At 37.9% G+C, this 23,568-nt stretch overlaps 1 protein-coding gene across 2 annotated transcripts in view; it reads right to left on the bottom strand.

Moving 5' to 3' along the window:
• The window catches only part of PRKG2 (protein kinase cGMP-dependent 2), a 109,024-nt gene that overhangs the window by 5,118 nt on the left and 80,338 nt on the right, over positions 1-23,568 (bottom strand). For both annotated transcript variants that reach the window (XM_049887086.1, XM_049887085.1), the window contains 3 exons: positions 13,560-13,723; positions 11,255-11,377; positions 6,285-6,347 (listed from right to left, as the gene is read on the bottom strand). In XM_049887086.1, the coding sequence (XP_049743043.1) occupies positions 6,285-6,347; positions 11,255-11,377; positions 13,560-13,723 (350 nt within the window). The remainder of the gene's footprint in view (positions 1-6,284; positions 6,348-11,254; positions 11,378-13,559; positions 13,724-23,568) is intronic.

Below are 23,568 nucleotides of genomic sequence, written 5' to 3'. Positions count from 1 at the left end.
ACCTACCAGTTACCTTTGAGTCGATTCCAACTCAACGGCAAGTCCATGTGATCAGAGTAGAACTGTGCTCCATAAGGCTTTCAATGGCTGATTTTTTGGAAGTAGATTGCCAGGCCTTTCTTCTGAGACACTGCTGTGTGGACTCGAACCTCCAACAATTCAGTTAGCAGCTGAGTATTTTGACTGTTTGCAACATCCAGGGACTCCTGCCATAACCTAATTGGCCTTACAAAATTGTCCTTTCCACCATGTCTTAGTCACCTGGGGCTACTATAACAGAAATACCACAAGTGGATGGCTTTAACAAATAGACACTTTATGCGCTCACAATCTAGTATGCTAGAAGTCTGAATTCAGAGTGCCAGCTCCAGGGGTAGGCTTTCTCTCTCTGTTGGTTCTGGGGGAAATTCCTTGTCATCAATCCTCCCAGTAAAGGAGCTTCTCAGCTCAGGGACCTCAGGTCCAAAGGAGGTGCTATTCTCCTGGCTCTTGTTACTTGGTGGTATGAGGCCCCACATCTCTTTGCTCACGTCTTTCTTTTATAATTCAAAAGAGATTGGCTCAAGACATAATCCAATCTTGTAGATTGAGTCCTGCCTCATTAACATAACTGCTGCTAATCCCGTCTCACCAACACCATAGAGATAGGATTTACAATCCACAGGAAAATCACATCACATGAAGAAATGGTGGACAATCACACAATACTGGAAATCATGGCCTAGCCAAACTGATACACTATTTTTGTGGAACCCAACTCAATTCATGACACACCACTACTTGCCCCTCCCTCAGCACTGCCTATTTTTTCTTTCTCCCTTGCTCATTGTCACCTCACCATTCTCCAACAAGCTAGGTTTGCTCCCACTTCCAGGCCTTTGCACTCAAGGCCCTCTGGCTAGATGGCCTGTTTTTTTTTTTTTTTTTAGATTTTCATGTGGCTTACTCTCTCAATACCTTTAGGTCTTTCCTCAAAGGTTATCTTCTCAATGAGGCCTTCTTTGGCCACCCAGTCTAAAACTGCACCCCCACCTCCCACGTATATATATTTTTATTCTCCTTTGTTGCTTCATTTTTTCTCCTTAGCACTTGTTAGTTGCTGTGCCAAGTTGGCTCCGATTCATAGCGACCCCGTGTACAACACAACAAAACATTGCCAGGTCCCGTGCCATCTTCACAATCGTTGGTATTCTCGAGTCCATTGTTACTGCCACTAGGTATTTTGTGTGCCTTCCAACATAGGCAGCTCATCTTCTAGCACTATATCAGACGATAGTCTTTTGTGACTTACAGGTTTTTCACTGGCTAATTTTCAGATGTAGATCATCAGGACTTTCTTCCTTGTCTTAGTTTGGAAGTCCCACTGAAACCTGTCCACCATGGGTGGCCCTGCTGGTATCTGAAGTACTGGTGGGGTAGCTTCCAGCATCATAGCAACACACAAACAACCACAGTATAATAAACTGACAGGTAGCACTTGCTGCTACTGAATATACAAGAGAAAGACTTGGCAAACTACTTCCGTAAAGATTGTATCGGGCAGTTCTACTCTGTCACATGGGTTTGCTATGAGTAGGAAATGGCACCCAACAACAACAACAACATACTTCAGTTATTTTGCATATCTTCTGCCTCCTCCAGAAAAATGCACACTCCATGAGGTCAGGCAGTTTTTTTTTCTATTTCCCTTCCTTTTGTGTTCCTAGCACTTGAAGCAGTATTTAACACAGGACAGGGGTTCAGTACATGTTTGTCAATAAACAAATGGCTCTATAGGCTTGCACAGGGCCTCTTACTATTGTGTCTTATTACACTGTCATGGTCGTGATGTCCTGTGATAGGGATCTGAAAAGTTCCAAGATAAAGACGCTTCTTACAGTAATCAGTGAAAATATGGGATTAAGCTGACAGTCAGATGGAGGTCTTTCATTTATTGCTTCCATTATCAATAATGTAGGAGTTCCCAAGTGGTGCAAACGGTTAAGCGCTTGGCTACTAACCAAAGCTTGGCAGTGTGAGCCCACCCAGAGACACCCTGAAAGACAGTCCTGGTGATCTACTTCCAAAAGATCATAGCCATTGAAAACCCTATGGAGTGCAGTTCTATTCTGAAACACATGAGGTCACCATGAGTTGGAGATGACCTGAAGGCAAATAACTACAACAAATACAGAGAATGGACCACAGGGGCCAGAATGTGGGTTGGAATGCTGAGTGGGTGTGAGGCTGAGGCTGAGGCGGGGGACTTCTAGTACGTTTCTAATTTCTCTGTCAGCCATATCAGAAATTAGGCTCTCCAGTCTTTCTCAGGAGCCCTGGTGGCACAGTAGTTAAGAGCTCAGCTACTAACCAAAAAGGCAGGCAGTTTGAATTTATCAGCCGCTCACTGGAATCTCTACGGAACAGTTCTGTTCTGTCCTATAGAGTCACTATGTGTCGGAATCGAATCGATGGCAACAAGTTTTGTTTTTTTTTTTCAATCTTTCTCAGTCCCTACTGATCCTGGGAGTTGGTTTTGGTTTAGTCCTTGCATGGATTTCCCATCCCTGGTCTAAGCTTAGAGCCCAGGTGGTACACTGGTTAAGAGCTACGGCTGCTAACCAAAAGGATGGCAGTTCAAATCCATCAGCAGCTCCTTGGACACCCCATGGGGCAGTTCTATTCTGTCCTATAGGGTTGCTGTGAGTTGGAATTGGCTCGATGGCAATGGGTTTGGTTATTTTTTGGTTTCGTCTAAGCTTAGCAGGAACCAAAAAAATAAAAACTACTGCCTTCTAGTCGATTCGGACTCATGGTGAAAGGTACTAAACACAAAGAGGACAGGGCCTAGCGCATTCCATTTCAGATGCCGTCCATAACCCACAGTGCCATCTTGATATAAGCTGCTGTGACTCTAGCCACAGTGATTGGCAGGCAGCAATGGCTTCCTCTGCCCTTCTGGTGAAACCACAGAAGTCCTCTCCTTGAGCCACTCGATCTCAGCTTGTGGGGATCCAATGGCTCCTTTGCACAGACTGGGGCTCCATTTTTAGGGATTTCTTGGTATACAGTTCTGCGAATTCTTTTCTTTTGATATCAAATACTGTAACAATTTCTTTCAGCATATTTTGCAATGCTTTCTACCCAGAAGGTATTCCTTAAATAGCAACAGAAATCATTACTGTTAATCTACTGAATCAAAGAGCAAACTCAAAAATGCATTTCTTGCTGAGTACTTGTTACAGTTTGACTTGCGGCAACATTTACTTGAGTGGCTAGTCACTTAATACTTGGCCTTTTGACACTACCTACGTTTTAAGTAATGCAAGTGCCAGCATGCACTCGTGTGTGAAAAATATTCCCGGAAGAACTATCAGCAGCAGTGGTACATAAATTGGTTCTTCATAAATAAGTTATTCTTGAAAGTAATTTCTGAAGCTTGAAACATTAAAAATAACTTTGAAACATTTGCAAATTATTCCTCTGTCTTGCAGGAAAGATTTAATTGTACTCTACAAGTGTACTGTTGTTGTGTGTCTTTGAGTCGATTCCACCTTATAGAGACCCTACAGGACCGCATAGGACACAGCAGAGCTGCCCCATCGGTTTTACAGGAGCAGATCACCAGGTCTTTTTTCCCATGGAGCAGCTGTTGGGTTCAAACTGCCGACCTTTCAGTTAGCAGTGAAGCCCTCAACCACTGAGCCACCAGGGCTCCTTACAAGTGTATTAGCCCCTTCTAAGTACTGGAAAACAGAATTGGTGCCTAGCTTATAAATAAGTAAATAGGAGGAGTGCTCAGGTAGTACAAATAGTTCAGCACTCATCTGCTAACCAAAAGGTTGGTGGTTTGAGTCTACCCAGAGGCACCTCTGAAGAAAGGCCTAGAGATCTATTTCCAAAAGTCTGCCATTGAAAACCCTATGGATCAACAGTTCTACTCTGACACACATGAGGTCATCATGAGTGTAAACAAAGGAGGGGATCTCTGTAATTATCTTTAGAATAGATGATTTAACACTTAGAATGGACAAATCCGTGGAACAATATGCCTTGTTTAAGTGTACTGTTTTTAAACAAAAATTTAAAGTGAATAGTTTTGTAAGAAAAAAAGTAAAAATGCCAGCTTTACTTTAGACGACAGTGAGAAAATCTGATGTCAAAATTGGGTTTTTTTTTTTTTAATTCTAAGAATATACTGGGTAGAAATATTATATACCTCGGAGACTTTGGAAGGTTTTAGATACTCCTATTGGAGGCACAGTGGTTAAGAGCTTGGTTGCTAACCAAAAGGTTGGCAGTTGGAGTCCACAAGCCACTCCTTGGGAACCCTATGGGGCAGTTCTACTCTGTCCTATAGCATCACTACGAGTTGGAATGGACTCAATGGCAACGGTTGTGGTTACTGGAGGCAGAGAGAGAACTATTTCTCAGTTTTGCTTTTCCCCTTATCTTTATACTTTAAAAAGCTCTGGAAATAGAATGAAATGAAAGGCACTGTGTAAGTTTGGTTTATCTCATTAACAAACTCTTCTACCCTATACTCTGCCCTCCTACCCCAACCTTAAGTGGAAAAGAACCTTCAGCCTATTAAGAAGAATAGAAAATTAGTCCCTACAGGGAAGAAAATGTAAAATTCTTTAACACCATGCTGAGGTGAGAAAATCCTTTAGCACCAATTTGCATGTGTATCCAATCACTGATTTGACAGCTACATTAAAATAAGCCTCAGGTAAATAAAAAGTAAAACTGGAGCCTGTTAACAATTATAGCACTTTTATTTCCCAGCTACCCCAGAGCAAAATGTGAGGACACTTCTTTAATGAGAGAAAAGAGGAAAATATAATGAAATGATGATTTTAATTGACAGGACACTTGTTTCCTCAATATGAATGGTGTGTTTATGTGTCATTTTATAATGAAAAAAGAAATTGTGATAACAGCATGTCATGTGGGAAGAAAAATAAATTGGAATCTAAAGTGTTTAATGAACTTTAGAACTGAAGGCAGTCTGAAGTTTGACAAAGAACGTTAAAATACTACAAGCATTTTGATGTCTATAAAATCCACAGACGTGTCCGTCGGTCTCTCTCTCTCTCTCTCTCTCGCTCTCGCTCTCCCTCTCTGCCTCTTTCTCCGTTCTTCCTTCTGGTCTTTCCTAAAACATCCTTAAGGCAGAGCCAGCTATGAATTTACAATGTTGAATACTTGGCTTTATTTCAATAAGTAAATGAATAGATAGAGCTTGGCTGGCACCTCAGCTGAAGCTGCACCACTGCTGTTAAGGCAAATAAATAAATGGGCTTCTATTCTGCTGCATCTCTAGCTTTGTTTTCTCACTGGGTTGATGTGCCCCTAATTTTTCAGTAAAACTATTTTTTTTTTATCCACAGGGAGATGAAATATTGAGACGTATTTTCATTTCCGAAAGTGGCCACATCAGTGTATTCAAAGGTTCTCAATAATTAACCCCCTACGTTTAGCTTTTGTACTATTAGTTTACTCTGACATTTTATATCTGTAAATCATACACAAAATTAAAACATCTTGAGGTTTGCAAGAATCAGTCAAACACTGATTTAAAAAAAAAAAAAAAAGATTGAAGGCTGGAAGTGCCACAGTTGAATATTTAGCTAAATCAGACAGGATGTCTTAGGGAAATTATCAATGGTTTTGAAGGCTAGCTTTATTCACAGAACTGGAAAGATGCATGTTAGATTACTGCATAAGAGTAAAGCAGTGTTTGAGGATTTGTGGAAATCAATGTACTTTACCCAGAAAGTGAAATATGACACAAGGTATCAGAATCCAAAGGAAAATTATTTTTAAAATAAATATATAATATTTGTTAAAACCAAAATAGAGTACAATTTAACAGTTGCTTTATCTGGTCCATTCTCTTAAATACTGGCACCTAAAAAATGACTATATACTACAGTATTTAGAAATTAAATGTCAAAACTAGAACTTAATTTTTTGTAGGATTCAAGGAGATATTAAAAAAAAAAGCAGTGAATAAAAAGTTCAGTTGCTATGATTTGGAGATATGATTTTACAATTTGTTTTATACTTTTACCCATTTTTGACATGAATTTCCAGCAGTTATATAAATCCACATAAATTCTGGCTTTAGAGAAATCACACTGAAATTGATAACTGTAACTGCATCTAGTAACACATACGTAGAGGAAAAGCAAAGCACCAAAAAAGGACAACTTGAGAGTCTGTAAAGCGACCTTAGTGACCTACTGAGAGAAGCTGTCAAGATTACTATATTTTTCTGGGCAAAGAAATAACTCTGATACCTGTGTTTCTTAATGTCATTGATGCCGTTCTTCAGATTTCCCAGTCGTTCTGTTGGATTTTGCCTAAAATAAATTTTTTTAAAAAGGCAGTTCATAATGGTTATATTTCAGTGAATTTTAAATTAAAATTTAACTTTTATTTATTTATTCATTCATTCATTTATTCAATTACACTCATACATTCATACACTTCCTACTGTAGGCCTTCTGAGTACAGGGTCCCTGCCCTGGAGGAGCCCACAATTGAATTAAAGCTAGAGTTAGGGATATGTGTTTGTGTTCTAACCAAAAGGTTGGAGGTTAGAGTCCACCCAGAGGCACCTTGGAAGAAAAGACTGGTGATCTACTTCTGAAAATCCTGCCACTGAAAACACTATGGAGCACAGTTCAACTATGACACTTACGGAGCTGCCATGAGTCAGAGTCAACCTGATAGCAACCGAGGTGTGTGTGTGTGCGTATGTGTGCGTGCATCTTAGTGCTCTGAAGGAGATATGAGGTATAAATAAATGCTTAAAAGAACAAGAGACTGCTATTTTACCAACTCTGCTGAGAAAATCGGGGAACGATTTAGAGAATCATTTACATCTAAGCTGGAATCTTATAACCAGGTAGGAATTCTTGTTGGCAACCAATAGTTAGGTTTCTCACTCTAAATCTATTAAATCTTAATGTTATAAAAATTGTTCAAAAGTACAAAAAATGAACAGTGACAAAATGAAATTTAAACAAAAATTCTAGAAGTCTTTGGTTCTATAATAAATTGTTTTAATGGTAAATATAAAATTATAAACAGGTCGATATTTTGGCTAATTTTAAATAAAAAAATAAAATAAAATAAGGCTAACCAAAAAAAAAAAAAAAAAAAAGCCTTTGCCTTTGGGTTGTTTTGATAGTGACCTACAGGACAGACTAGACCTGCTTCATAGGGTTTCCAGAGAGCAGCTGGTATATTCAAACTCAGGCCTTTTAGTGAGTAGCCAACCTCTTAACTACTGTGCCACCAGGGCTCCAAAGTAAGGCTAGAGAAGTATTTTTTAATCAAGATTGACAGGGCAGACATGTATAGTAAGACTTCATCACTACTATGGATTTTCTCTCAAAATAACAGGGTTGTAAACGAATGACTCTTTTATCAATCTAAGTTTAATGATTTTTCTCACTCTTTTTTTTTTTTTTATGTTGTTACTGTCAGGTGCCATCCAGTCATTTCTAACTTACAGCAACACTATGTATAATAGAACGAAACACTGCCCGGTCCTGTGCCATCCTCACAATTGTTGCTACGTTTCAACCCATTGTTGCAGCCACTGTGTCAATCCATCTTATTGAGGGTCTTCCTCTTCATTGACCCTCTGGTTTACCAAGAATGATGTCATTCTCTAGGGACTGGTCCCTCCTGATAACATGTCCAAACTACTTGAGATAAAGTCTCACCATCCTCTCTTCTAAGGAACATTCTGGCTATACCTCTTCCAAGACAGATTTGTTCATTCTTCTGGCAGTCCATGATATGTTCAGTATTCTTTCCGAATACAATAATTCAAATGCATCAATTCTTCTTCAGTCTTCCTTATTCATTGTATTCATTGTCCAGCTTTCATATGCGTATGAGGCGATTGAAAATACTATGTTCAAAGTACTTGAGATAAAGTCTTGCCATTCTCTCTTCTAAGGAGCATTCTGACTGTACTTTCTAGACAGATTTATTCGCTCTTCTGGTAGTCCACAGTGTATTCAATATTCTTCACCAATACCATAATTCAAAGGCATTGATTCTTCTTTGGTTTTCCTTATTCATTGTCCAGCTTTTGCCTGCATATGAGGTAATTGAAAATACCATGGCTTAGGTCAGGCACACCTTAGTCCCCAAGGTGACACCTTTGCTTTTTAACACTTTAAAGAGGTCTTTTGCAGCAGATTTACTGCTGTTGTTTGATTTCTTGACTGCTGCTTCCACAGGCATGGATAGTAGATCCAAGTAAAATGAAATCCTTGACAACTTCAATATTTTCTCACTTTATTATGATGTTGTTTATTGGTCCCATGGTGGAATTTTTGTTTTCTTTATATTGAAGTGTAATCCATGCTGCAGGCTGTAGCCTTTGATCTTTGTCAGCGAGTGCTTCAAGTCCTCCTCAATTTCAGCAAGCAAGGTTGTATCATTTGCATATCAGAGGTTGTTAATGAGTCTTCCTCCAAACCTGATGCCACATTCTTCATACAGTCCAGCTTCTCAGATTATTTGTTCAGCATACAGATTGAATAAGTATGCTGAAAGGATATAACCCTGATACACACCTTTCTTGATTTTAAACCACACAGTATCCCCTAGTTCTGTTTGAACAACTGCCTCTTGTTCTACGTATAGGTTCCTAATGAGCACAATTAAGTGTTCTGGAATTTCCATTCTTCACAATGTTATCCATATAGTCAAATGCCTCTGCATAGTCAATAAAACACCAGTAAACATCTTTCTGGTATCCTCTATTTCAGCCAATGATGTCCCTGGTTCCATGTCCTCTTCTGAATCTGGCTTGAATTTTTGGCAGCTCCCTGTTTTTGAATTACCTTCAGCAAAATTTTACTTGTGTTTGATATTAATGATATTGTTCAATAATTTCCACTTTCTGTTAGATTACCTTTCTTTGGAATGGGCAAGAATATGGACCTCCAGTCAGCTGGTTGCAGTCAGTTGGCCAGGTAGCTGTCTTCCAAATTTCTTGGCATAGACAAGTGACCACTTTCAGCTTCGTACCTGTTTGTCAAAGTATCTCTGTTGGCATTCTGTCAATTCTCAGAGCCTTTTTTTTTTTCTTTGCCAATATCTTCAGTGCACCTTGGATTTCTTCCTTCTTTACCATCGTTTCTGGATCATAAACTCCTTCTTGAAATGGTTGAACAATGACAAATTCTTTTTGGTACAGTTACTCTGTGTATTCTTTCCATCTTCCTTTGATGCTTCCTGCATTGTTCAACATTTTGCCCGTAGAATTCTTCAATATTGCAACTCCAGGCTTCAAGTTTTTCTTCAGTTCTTTCAGCTTGAGAAATGCCAAGTGTGTTCTTCCCTTTCAGTTTTCTAACTCCAGGTCTTTGCACATTTCATTATACTACTTTACTCTGTCTTCTTGAGCCTCCCTTTGAAATCTTTTGTTCAGCTCTTTTACTTCAACATTTCTTCCTTTCACTTTAGGTACTCTACTACGTTGATGACCAAGTTTCGGAGTCTCTTCTGACATCCATTTTGGTCTTTTCTTTCTTTCCTGTTTTTTTAACGACCTTTTGCTTTCTTCATGTATGATGTGCTTGATGTCATCCCACAACTTGTCTGGTCTTTAGTTATTAGTGTTCAATGTGTCAACTCTATTCTTGAGATGATCTTTAAATTCAGGTGGAATATACTCAAGATTGCACTTTGGCTCTCATGTACTTGTTTTAATTTTCTTCAGATTCAAGTTGAACTTGCATAGGAGCAATTGATGGTCTGTTCCACAGTTGGCCTCTGGCCTTGGTCACCCTGATGATATCGAGCTTCTCCATCAACTCTTTTCACAGATGTAGTCTATATGATTCCTGTGTACTCCATCCTGTGAGGTCTACATGTATAGTTCCTGTTTATGTTGTTGAAAAAAGGTATTTGCAATGAAGAAGTCGTTAGTCTTGCAAAATTCTATCATGTGGCCTCTGGCATCATTTCTATCCCCAAGACCGTATTTCCTAACTGCTGATCCTTCTTTGTTTCCAAATTTCACATTCTAATCACCAGTAAGTATTAATATATCTTGATTGCACATTTGATCAATTTCAGACTACAGAAATTGGTAAAAGTCTTCAATTTCTTCATCTTTGACATTAGTGGTTGGTGTGTAAATCTGAATAATAGTCATATATTAACTGGTCTTCCTTGTAGGTATATGGATATTATCCTGCCACTGACAGTGATGTACTTCAGAATAGATCTTAAAATGTTCTTTTTGACAATGAATGTGACCGCTCGTCTGTTAGTTTTTCACACTGTGGTGGCTTGTGTGTTGCTGTGATGCTGGAAGCTTTCCCACTGGTATTGCAAATACTGGCAAGGTAACCCATGGCAGACAGGTTTCAGTGGAACTTCCAGATTAAGACAGACTAGGAAGAAGGACCTGGTGGTGGTCTCCTTCTGAAACAGCTGGCCAGTGAAAATCTTCTGGATAGCAAGAAACATTGTCTGATACAGTGCAGAAGGTGAGCCCCTCAGGTTGGAAGACACTCAAAATACAACTGGGGAAGAGCCGCCTCCACATAGTAGAATTGACCTTAATGATGTGGATGAAGTAAAGCTTTCAGGACTTTCATTTGCTGACGTGGCACGACTCAAAATGACAAGAAACAGCTGCAAACATCCATTAGTATTTGGAATATGGAATGTATGAAATATGAATCAAGGAAAATTGGAAGTTGTCAAAAGTGAAATGGAACATATAAATAGCCAGTACCAGTCCATTGGTATTGACCATTTTGCTTTAAAACAGATAAAAATGATTCCCAAAGGTAACCTAAAACATGGGGACAAATAGCTACTATGATTCTATAAAGTTCTGGGTGGCACAAAGGGCTTGTGTTGGCCTACTAATCTAAAGGTTGGCAGTTTGACACACTCAGTGGTACAGCCTAAAGTTTACAGCCAGGAAAACGCTACAGTGCTCAATTCTACTGTGTAACACACATGGTGGATTTGGACTCAACTCGATGGCAACATATTTGGTTTTTGGTTTTGGTGATTCCATAACATGAGGTAAACTCAAACTCCTAAATTAGACTACAAAACAGAAATGGCTTTCTTTAAATGCAATTTAACTACACAGAAACATACAAAAGCAAATATGTACCTAACTTTAAAATGTGTGAAAACAGAAATTGGAAGCCTTCACACTTTACCCAAGACAAGGAGTTCCTAGAGTTCTTTCTCCTGTAATTGTCATTCTCACCTGCAAAGTCTCCGAATCAAATCCTCAGGTCGTCTTGTTATCTTTCTGGGAAAATCCATTTTTTCAATCCCTTTGAGAATCAAATTGTAGGTCATCATTTGGTCAATCCCAGAAAAGGGTGGGCTAAGGAAAATCCAAAATAGGACACATTAGAACAAGAGTCTGAGGCACATTTAGAAATGATCAATTTATTTCCTTCCTCCTTCCTTCTTTTCCTCCTTCCCTTGCTTCTTTGCTTTCTTTAGTTGTTTATAATAAATATGGATACATGCTAGCATTCAGGGCACTAAAAATTAACTTTTCTCACACACTTCCCTGAAAACTTTTGTAAAAAAATTCTGCTTTTTTTTTTAACGACAGTTCAAGGCTATCTTAGCAGCTCCATTATATTGTGCTTTTTTTCCCCCTCCCCTTCCTTATTCCCTCACTTTATTTCCCCACCCCTTGTAATCATTTGCCACCCTGGTGGTGCAGTGGTTAAGAGCTTGGCTGCTAACCAAAGGCCAGAAGTTCGAATCTACCAACCGCTCCTTGGAAACCCTATGGGGCAGTTCTACTCCATCCTATGGGGTTGCTATGAGTCAGAATCAACTCAATGGCAATAGATTTGTAACCACTTATTCCAGTCAATGAAGACTAAGACGTATATTCTCCTGTTCTCTGGCTAGTCACAGGAACCATCATGCATCTTTTAGGAAATGCAGCTGATAATATTCCCAGAGATGAGGAAACAAGTATTTGAGACAGAATGCCTTGAGTCTCAAGACCATAAGCAACTTTTCTCTCTCAATGACTATTAATTCCTTAGGAATCTTAAGCAATGAATATTTCAAACTCATTACAGATAATACAAAATAGTCTATCATATTTGTTTGCTCAACATATGTAAATAAGGAAACAGAATGTATCTATAGGTAATCTAACATTGAAGTATGTAGTGTAAAACGTTCAAGAAAATGTTATGAAACTTTTTTTTTTAATAGAGTACATGTGGTGACTTGTATCCTCATCAATAAACTCATTGTGGTATTTCTTATGCATTCTGTATGTGACTCCTCCCTGAAATTAAGACTGAGACTATTTGGATATAAAGCATTATACGGATGGTCAAATTTATTAGTGAGAAATTCAGGTACAAAACCTGAATTACAAAAAGAAAATTGATCTGTATCCTCTGTGTGTGTGTACCTATGCATTATTTTATAAAAATATATATGCACACAGGTATAATAAAAAGTGTATCACATTTAGAATCAGCAGACCTGTGATCAAATCCCTGATCTTGGGCAGATAGCTCTCTGACCTGGTTTTCCATTCTATAAAACTCAAGTCATAAAACCATAATAAAATTTAAATCATAAAACAATAATAATAAAAATCCCTGCCTTTCCTTCCACACAAATTTGTGAAAACTAAATTAGATGGAACATGCAAATACTTTGTAAACCTTAAAGCGCTTTACAGATGTAAGGTAATATGACATATAGCGGGTGTGTTTGTGTGTGTGTTAAATATGTGGGATACTGAATTCATTAATACAGCCCTTTAATCTCTTTGGAAATGACAATTCAATTTTAACTGCTAAAACCCCTGCTGTGTCTTGTCTTTGTTCATTAGCACCTTTAGCAAGGAGTTGACAAGGGGATTAAAATTTAAATCCAGCAATGCAGCTTTCTCTTAGCATTTCTACTTAATGATTTGTTAGGAAGATGGAAGAACACAGCTAAATTTAGTTTAATTGATTAATAGATTTAATTCTACTATGATTGCTATTTCCTCAATTACCTTAAAAAATATATATTTTATATATATACATATATATATATAGGAGGAGATAATAACATAGCCCACAACTTTAATTCTTTCTCTTATTCTTATGTTTGGTTATCAAAACATTCCCACATTTAGTAATTTATCTATAACAATGTTGTTGTTATGTGCCGTCAAGTCGATTCCAACTCATAGGGACCCTGTAGGACAGAGTAGAATTGTCCCATAGGGTTTCCAAGGAATGGCTGGTAGATTTGAACTGCCGACATTTTGGTTAACAGCCCAGCTCTTAACTATAGGCCTTGCCATTTTAGGAAAACCACAGAAATTCTATACTCTTTCCCTCCACCTTGCTGAATCTTCTCTACATGTTATTACACTAGAAGCATGCCATATGTGGGATAATGTGAAGAGGAAAAGACATCATGTTTATATCAAAAACATTTCAAAAATATTAAATTTTTCAATTACATTATCACTAGAAAGTTATTTTTCACTTCTTCAAAGAAGCTGAATAAAACATGAAGGCACCTACTTGCCAGTGAGAAGCTCATAAACAAGAATCCCTAGGGACCAAAAATCCACACTGAAGTCATGTCCTTTGTTGAGAATGACTTCAGGAGCTACATACTCTGGGGTCCCACAGAATGTCCACGTTTTCTGTCCAGATCCTATTTTCTTTGCAAACCCGAAGTCAACCTGGCAAAGAATGACAAAGAAATTTTCGGAGACCATGAAATTCATGTTCCTCTGTAAGTTTCCACTTACTTCCCAATCTTCTTTCTACACCCCCACCTCCCTTCACACTACACACACACACATACGCACACACTCTCTCTCTCTCGTTTATTTTCCTGCAGGGTCAGGTGTAAATCTAGGTGCATCGAAGAAAGTTCCATGCATACACCTTCATACTCACCACCTCTAGAAGACTTGAGAAATGGTTTAGCAAGGGGGAGCCATGACAACACATTGGAAGCTCAAGGCAAGCAGGATGAAAATACTTTTCAAATCAATGGTGGTATTCATTGGGTAAAGGAGGGAAGGATGAAGCAATGGACTTTTGTGCACTAAAAGCTCCAGCAAGAAGGAAAGATAATAGCAGGATTGGGAGTTTGTTAAATGGGACTGTTATGAGTTGATTTGTGCCACCCCAAATGATGTGTTCAAGCCTGAACCCCTTGGTAACCGTGAATATGACCTTATTTGGAAATAGCATCTTTGCAGATGTAACTAGTTAAGCTAACATCAAGTCAAACTGGAGTAGGGTGAGCACTAGTCCAGTATGACTGGTGCCCTTATAAAAAGAAGAGATGCAGAGACAGAGAGACCGAGAAGGAAGACAGCCATGTGAAGAAGGAAGCAGAAATGGGAGCTACACTGCCATAGCCAAGGAACGCCTGGGGCTACAGAAGCTGGAAAAGCTGGAAGCATCTTTTCCTAGAGTCTTCAGAGAGCTCATGGCCTTGTTGACACCCTAAATTCAGTCAGACTTCTAACCTCCATAACTGTGAGACAATAAATTTCGTTCCTTGTAAGTTGCCCAGTTCATGGTATTTTGTTTCAGCAGCCATAGGAAACTAATACAAGGACCACTGCTGAGAAGAAAGGGGGCTCAGAACCCTGGGCAATCCTTACAAATCATCATGTGCAATGTCTGCACCTCTAAATTCAGGCAGTCCAAGTCAAAGCCAGGATCATCCCATCCCACATACGGCTGGGTTCTGTTCTCTCTGGGAAGCAGCAGACAGTGCCCTATTTAACTTATTCTACAAACAGGCATTCGGCACCTACTTTTATTTATTCAGCATCTACTTTTATTTTGTAGGCTAGGCCTTGCACTAGAGAGAAACAGAGTTGACTATGAGAAGCTCAGAGTCTTGGGGGTGTTCCATGTACAGGATTAGTATTTACCTTAGTTTCCTACTGCTGCTGTGACAGAAATACCACAAGTGGGTATGTTATAGAACAGAAATGTAATTTTTCACAGTTTAAGAGGTTAGAAGTCTAAATTCAGGGCACTGGCTCTAGGCGAAGGCCCTCTGTCATTCTAGGATAAGATCCTTGTCTCTTTCTGCATTTGCAGCCCCAGCGTTCCACAGTTCCTTGGAAAACTTCTTGTGGCATCCATCTTCCCCCATTTATGGTTTGTGCTGTCTTGCCTTTGTGTCTATGCTCCTCTTTGTAACTCAGAAGGGAGTAGGTTTACACCTTACACGGATAAGACCTAATCAGCGTAACAAAGAAAACCCTATTCTCCAAAGGGAGTACATCCACAGGTATAGGCGGTAGAATTCCAAACGTATTTAGGGGGGATACAGTTCAATCCATAATATTATACCATTTGATACATGACATAACAGAAGATTATAAAAAGTAAAAACTCAGGGGAGTGAGGACCATATACTTTTAAAGCGTTAGAGAGAAGAGGGTGGGGAAGACGTACTAAGGAGTAACATTTGAGGCTGACCCTGACTGAGGATTAGAGATTTTCTCAGAGCAATGAATCAGTGCTCTTCTCAGCTGTCTTTTCAAAATAGGCCCCTCCACTTCTCTGAGACTCTATTCAAGGAATTCTGTGCACAGAATAGAGACTGGAAAGAAGGCCAGGGCAAAAGCCCTGCTCATTGAATCGAGGCAGTGATTCAAATGCCACTTTTGAGGAGGCAGCATTTGAGAACTGAAATCCTGCCCTGCAAAATAAACAGTTGCTTTCCTTCCACAGAGGTTTTCAGCAGGTACTTTCATCTCCAATATACACAGATATTATTTTAATAAAACCGCCCTCCACCTCCCTCAAGTAAACAGGCACACAAATTATACCTAGGGCTCAACATGCACATTTTAATAGCTTCATTATGCATGGACAATCTCAGTAACATGGCAATAATCTTGGCTAAAAAATTAAATAAACTGGTGAAGGTATTTTTTTTTTATTAAAATTAGCCCTCGCCTAAAAAAGCATGAGTCAGTGAACTAGAAAATCCACTCTCCCATTTATTTATTCACATATTAATATTAAAATCTTTGTTTTACCTTAAACAAATATCTTAGAAATGTAACATTTTACTGATGCTTTTAGTATTTATCACAGAGTAGCAAGGATTTCCTTATTAGAAAAAAGGAATTTAAACACCTAAGTTGGTGTGAGCTTCTGCTGTTTTCTTTCATCCACATAGGATGACTCAGAAAGATGATATCTGAGAGATGGCTGGGGATATTATGAAATTAAAATTTGTAACCAGCTGAGGTTAGGAAATATACTTATTCCTCAGAGAAAGTACCAATATGAAAATCCTAGCTAATTTTGTAAACACTGAAATTGAAGAGACAAGAAAGCAATGCTTATAATTGCATTTGTGGGCACACATAGATGGAAATATTACATTTTGCTGGGTTATGATATATAATATCCTTTCAACTCACCGTTTCATTGTATTTACATTTTCCTTTTAAGGATGCCTGAATGAGCTGAAATTGACTTGATGGCAAGGCATTTGAAAATTCATTAGACATTTAGAATAATTTTTTTTTTCATCTCTGTAAGTGGTATATTTTAATTTGGGTGGTTGATTTTGTTTTTGTAATGTTTGCATATTGCTGCAAATGATTACAAGGATTGCAATGAGATGGCAGTAATTATATTAAAATTCTAAGATCTGTGAAAACTCACCATTTTTTTTTTTAATCTCTGATCGTATCTACCCCACTCTAATCTATTAGGTCTGAGGAAACTGGGACTCAAACTTATCCAAACTCACGTGCCTGAAAGAGAAGGCCCAGACCTTCCAGTGTCAAGTTCTGTGCATTTTCTATACAAGTCATGCCACCTCTGTTTTGAGGAGGCTTGGTGATGCAATGGTTAAGCATTCGGATGCTAACCAAAGGCCAGTGGTTCAAACCCACAAACTGCTCTGCAAGAGAAAAGAACTGGTGACCCGATCCCTGAAAGATTACAACCTAAGAAACAACCTAAGAAACTCTAGGGGCAATTCTATTCTGTCATATTGGGTCTCTATGAGTCTGGAATTGATTCAAAGGCACACAACAACAATAACACCTCTGTTTTGCACCACCACGGGTGCCATCAGGAAGCCTTCGTCACTTTTTATCCTATTGCCTCTAGGAAACTGAAAGGTAAGTTCCTTAATGTATTCATTCAATGACTATGGAGCACCACTATGTAGCAAGCATTGGGGTATGGACAAAGCCTGAGTCCTTGTAGAGATTATATGCAAGAGAAAGAGAAAATAGTAAGCATAGAAATATACATAATAATGTCAGACAGTGGCACTTGTTATAAAAAAAAAAAAATACAGCAGGGTTAGGTATAAAGAACCACAGGGCTGTACCTTAAATAGGGTGATCGGGAAAAGCCTCTCAGAGGAGGTAGCATTTGAGCAGAAATTTGAGAGAATTAGGAAAGAGAGCTCTGTAAACATCTGAATAAGAGGGATTCTGTCTGCAGGAAGAGCTTGTGCAAAGGCCCTGAGATGGTAGCACGCATGGCAAGTTCAAGGACTGGCAAGGAGGCCCGTGTGGCTAGACCACAGTGTGAGGAGGATAGAAGCAGAAAGTGAGGGCAGACTATGTAGTGGTTCTAAATCTGCAGTGATGATTGTCTCATACAGAAATAGAAAAATCAGCTTGTGGCTTACTAGAGCTGCTGTCCAGTAAGTATTAGCTTTTTCCCAGAAGTTTCCCTCTGGGCCAGTAAATTTGTCAGAGACTGGTTCTCTTGGTCACATAAAAATGGGCAGAAAATGACCAGTCCAATTAAACTAGATGATTCATGGAACATAACATTCCAAGAAAACATTTATGTGGCATTTTTAGGGCATTTAATTTACCCATGTCTAGACAAGGGTAAAAGGAAATCTGTTTATCCTGTCCAACAACCCAAATTGATTTACTGCCCTTTGGACACTAAAGCTCATCCAAAAGGGGACAGTTGCCGTTGCTTGGAAGTGAGAATGAGAGAGGCTAAAATATGAGGTAGGTAAGTCTTTCACAGCAACAACCCATTCTTCAAGGGGATGTAGTGCCTCACCTAAAATACCTGAGTATTTAGTAGAAGGTAGGCAAGAGAGAGAAAGGGGAGCTTTGTGTACAAGAGGACAAATGGGAAAAATCTCTGAGGTTCACCTCCCATGCCATATCCTCCTGAAGCCTGACTTGAATTTATAGAACCAATTCCTTTCTCCCATGAGATTCCTTTATATTCTACACTGTTTATATTGCACAATCACAACAGTCATGGTAGTGCTTCTAGTCGTGTGTGAATAAGTTTTGGTCCTTAAGGACAGATGTCATATCTGATTCATTTTGTATCCTTCACAGCATTTATAACACAGCAGGTATTCAACGTATGTTTGTTGAGAAAGAAATTGAATGAAGAGATAAGTATTAACATCAGTTTCAACAGCATATATATGATATATATTTACATATATATACATATACACACAACATATACAGAGTTCTTTTATTATATATATAATATATAAAGAATAAAGTATATATGTATTATTTTAATCTTCACAACATTCTTTTAATACACCTACTCACTTATGGGCTATCTCATTATCTGACGTTTAGCATTTATGACAAGAGTAAAAAATCTACTATCCAACTATTTTGTGCATTAGCGATGTACATCTGGCAGTAATGAATGCTGAGGTGTGAGACGAGAGTAACGCTGGATGTGATAGTTAAGGTTATGTGTCAGCTCGGCTGGGCCATGATTCTCAGTGGCTTGGCAGTTATGTAATGATGTCACTTGGCAGTTATGTAATGATGTCATTTGGTGGTTTTGTAATAATGTAGTCATCCTCCATTCTGTGATCTGATGTGGTCATCTTCCATTTTTGCATTTTGGTCTTTGTGGGCAGTGAGTAAATTTGAATAATACTCATATCAACTGGTCTTCCTTGTAGGCATATGGATATTATCCTGTCACCCACAGCATTGCACTTCAGGATAGATCTTGAAATGTTCTTTCTGATGATGAATGCAACACCATTCTTCTTCAAGCTGTCATTCCTGGCATACGACTGTCCAATTCAAAATGGGCAATATCAGTCCATTTCAGCTCACTAATGCCTAGGATATCGATGTTTATGTGTTCCATTTCATTTCTGACGATTTCCAATTTTCCTAGATTCATACTTTGTACATTCCATGTTCCAATTATAAAAAGTTTCCTTTGAAATATTAAGTTTACAATAGCCACATAGAATAAATTGAGAATTATATTAATTTACTGTTTTCTGAAAAAGTCTGCATAAGATTAACATTACATGTTCTGGAAGTAAATCCTCTGGGCCTGGTGATTTTTTTGGTGGAAAGATTTTTAATTACAATTCCTTAATGGTTACAAGATCATTCAGATTTTCTATTTCTTCTTCAGTTAGTTTTGGTTAGGTATTTTACAGATCATTTGTACGTCATCTCATAGTTTACATATATTAGCATAGAGTTTTCCACGTATTTTCTAATCCACTTAAGTCTCTGTTTTAACAGTAATTATGTTACCCCTTTCATTCATAATAGTATTTATCTGTGCCTCCTATCTTTTTTGAATCACTATTTTCACAGATTTGATTTTCTTAATCCTTTCAAGAACCAACTTTTGGCTGTCTCTACCCTATTATTTACATTTTATTGATTGAAGTACTTTATTATTTTTTCCTTCTACTTTCTTTGGTTTTGTTTCCCTCTTTCCAATTTCTTAAAGTGTTGCTGAGATCATTAGTTTTTAACCTTTCTTATTTCCTAGTTGAAGCATTTAAGTCAATGAACATCACTGTAGCTATCACTTTAATTGCAACCCCCAAGTATTGACATGTTGTATGTTCTCTATTGTGCAACATTAACCTTTTTTTAATAGTCACTAAAATTTCCTGTTCAATAATCCTTGAGTTACTTTTAAATGTCTTAAAAATTCCAAAGAGTTGTTATAATTTTTGTTATTGATTTCTTCCTGTTTTCTATTTCATAATTGATTTCTATCCTAAACGTACTGAGATCAATGAACCAAAATTGTATGTTACTATTTTGGGAGCAAGAAAATTTCAAGATCTATCCTGAAGTACAGCACTGTCAGTGATAGGATAATATCAATATGCCTACAAAGAAGACCAGTTGATATGGCTATTATTCAAATTTATGCTCCAAACACTAATGTCAAAGATGAAGAAGCTGAAGATTTTTACCAACTTCTCCAGTCTGAAACCAATCAAACATGCAATCAAGATTCATTGATAATTACCAGTGATTGGGATGTGAAAGTTGGAGCCAAAGAAGAAGGATGAGTAGTTGGAAAATATGGCCTTGGAGATAGAAACAATGTCATTTCTATTTAGTCACATGACAGAATTTTTCAAGGCCAATGACCTATTCATTGCAAATACCATTTTTCAACAACATAAATGCTGACTATACACATGGACCTCACCAGATGGAATGCACAGGGACCAAATCGATTACATCTACGGAAGGAAACAATACAGAAGCTCAATATCATCGGTCAGAAAAAGGCCAGAGGTTGAATGCAAAACAGACCATCAATTGCTCATATGCAAGTTCAAGTTGAAGCTGAAGAAAATTAAAACAAATCCAGGAAAGCCAAAGTACAACCTTGACTATATTCTAACTGAATTTAGAGACCAACTCAAGAATAGATTTGACGCATTGAATGTTAATGTTTGATGACCAGATGAGTTGTAGGATGATATCCATGACATCATACATGAAGAAAGCAAAAGGTCATTAAAAAGGTAGGAAAGAAAGAAAACACCAAAATAAGGGACTCTGAAACCTGCTCTTGAATGTAGAGTAGGCAAAACGAATGGAAGAAATGATGAAGCAAAAGGGCAGCTCGAGAAGACAAAGTATTAGAATGAAATGTGCAAAGATCTGGAGTTAGAAAACCTAAAGGGAAGAACACTCAGCATTTCTCAATCTGAAAGAACTGAAGAAAAACATTGAAGGCTTGAGCTGCAATATTGAAGATTCTATGGGAAAAATACCGAAGGATACAGGAAGCATCAAAAGGAGATGGAAGGAATACACAGAGTCATGGTACCAAAAAGAATTGGTTGACATTCAACTACTTCAGGAGGTTTGTTAAAGTCACCCACCTGTGGTATTTCTGTTACAGCAGAACTAAGAAACTAAGACTACTGTGTTATATGTCTTTCTAGACTTTGCTATATTAAGCTGTTTGTGTATCCTTATACCAATATCACACTGTATTGATTACTTACAGCATGGGTAAGTCAGACATTCATAACTCAGGGACTGTCTGCATAAATTATCTAAGCAAAAGGATCAATATAAACTACTCTACCATTAAACTTCCATTGCAATTTTAATTTCCATTATTATATTATTAATTTCCTAATACCAATTCTGTTTTCTGTTTTTTTCCAAAACAGCTAGGTCATTTTTAATGGTCTCTTGTTCCTTACTCATTTTTTATCCTTTTTTTATTTTTAAAAGCTATTAGATATGTTATTTTACATTCTGTATCTGTTTACTCCAATATATGAAGCATTTATATGTCTGCTTCTGCTCTCCTTGCTTCTGTAAACTAATGCTCATGGTATCTTTTTTCCTCATAAATTTTTTTTATTGTTATTTATTTTAATATGAGCTCATATTCCCTGGAACTTTATCTTAAAGTATTTTTGGTGTCCTGAGTTGAGAGTGTATTTTTCCTGGGAGAACACACATCAATTTTGGGGCACTTGAGCATACTATTAACACGGATTCGCTTTCATTTAAATCCTTGCATGGGTTTTCCATTCTTGAAGACCGGGCACCCAATCTTCAATGAAAACCAGCCTGTGGCCAAGAATTCTTAGAAGAGACTCGTTTGTGCTCTACCAAGGGCCAAAAATGAGAAAAACATGTTTCCGTGCATATATTTTGTTTTTATAAATTAGATTATTTTCCTGTTTTGTATTTCTCTGACAGTATAATCTGTGTGGTTTCTGGCTTTATGCAATGTTCGCTGATTCAACTTCCCACATTGCCCAGGTCCAAGGCTTGGTTTCCTGTTTCCAGAGGATGCAGTTATTAAAATCAAACCTCTGAGCTACCTAGGATTGCTTGATGCCCACAAGACAGCTAATAGGTTCAATGCCTGATTTCTTCACTACACTACTGCCCAAGCTTGGTTTCCAGCCACAAAGAAATCCCCCATGCTTTCTTGTAAGCTCAGCCATGCATTTGTAATACTGCTTTTCGTATGTCATCCAGTATTTCTGAAAATGTTATAGTTGAAGATTTTAGCACATCTAGTCCGACATATGAGGAGCCCTGGTGTAGTGGTTAAGCAATCGGCTGCTAACCAAAAAGCTGGAGGTTCAAATCAACCAGCTGGTCCATGGGAGAAAGACGTGCTTCTGTAAAGATATGCAGAACCCTATGAGGCAGCTCTACTCTGTACCATAGGGTTACTATGAATCAGAATTGACTTGAAGGCAGTGGATATACTGGGTAGTCTGATATATAGTAAATAATCAACATTTACTTCTTAGTCTCTAAGGTTTTAATTATTTCCTTTCATTAAGCTGGTTGGCAAAATGGTTCAATGGCAAACAGGGGAGTTACATACCGGCCTCTATGTCTACAAATACTGAATATGCTATCCAATTTTCTTAAAATGGTGATGAGAAGGAAGGGATGAATTTAATGGATAGCCTGCATTCCTCATGATGGTTTTATTTCAAGATTATTCAAAAGAGTTTCTAAGCAGAGCTATAATGGGCATAACCAATGAAGCAATCATGAAGAGGAGGCATGCTTAAGGCCTTGTGTTAGTACTGTACTAGTTCTCAAAGCTGTCTTTCATGAATAAAATAAAGCTTGAATGAATCAAAATGTTTCTTGGAAGTTGGCCAGATTTCTCATGGAAGAGCTTTAATTGTATTTCTTTGACATGGAGAGAAATCTCTTGGCAATTATATACATAATAAATTTAATTTCTAAGGCTAAATTACATAACGGTAACATGTGATGACAAACCCTGCCTTGTACATTGTTAAAAAGATTAATCGTAAAAGGTTTAGCATAGTAGCTTTGCAAATAGTAATTGCTTATTAAATTATTATTTCTTTATATAAAAGTTCTGAGGAGAGTAGATTTTCAGTATCTTTGGAAATGTTCATTTCAGAGATGGTTTAATGTCCCTGAGATCCTGCAAAATGGACTCCCTTCCTGATGGGTTCCCCTCCTGAGACACAAAGTGCCTTGATATTTCCTCAATTATGACTGTCCAGTTTTATTAATAGTTTCTATCCAAAAGAAGTTTTAGGTTGGTTGGTACCATTTTTCTTTAGTGTGACATGCAGGGAGATTCACGTTGGACATTGGGAAATTACAAAGATGGCAACAAGGAAAGTCTCTGCCCTCATGGAGCCTAGAGTCCAGTCTTGTGATTAGAATCACCTACAGAGATTTCAAAAATAATAGCAATGATCATGAAGATTGTACAGGACTGGGCAATGTCTCGTTCAGGTATACACAAATTGAAGACA

Source organism: Elephas maximus, chromosome 5 (assembly GCF_024166365.1).
Source record: "Elephas maximus indicus isolate mEleMax1 chromosome 5, mEleMax1 primary haplotype, whole genome shotgun sequence".
Lineage (NCBI taxonomy): Eukaryota > Metazoa > Chordata > Mammalia > Proboscidea > Elephantidae > Elephas > Elephas maximus.
The sequence above is the reverse complement of the archived record's forward strand: the minus strand, read 5'-3'. Positions and strand labels throughout refer to the sequence as shown.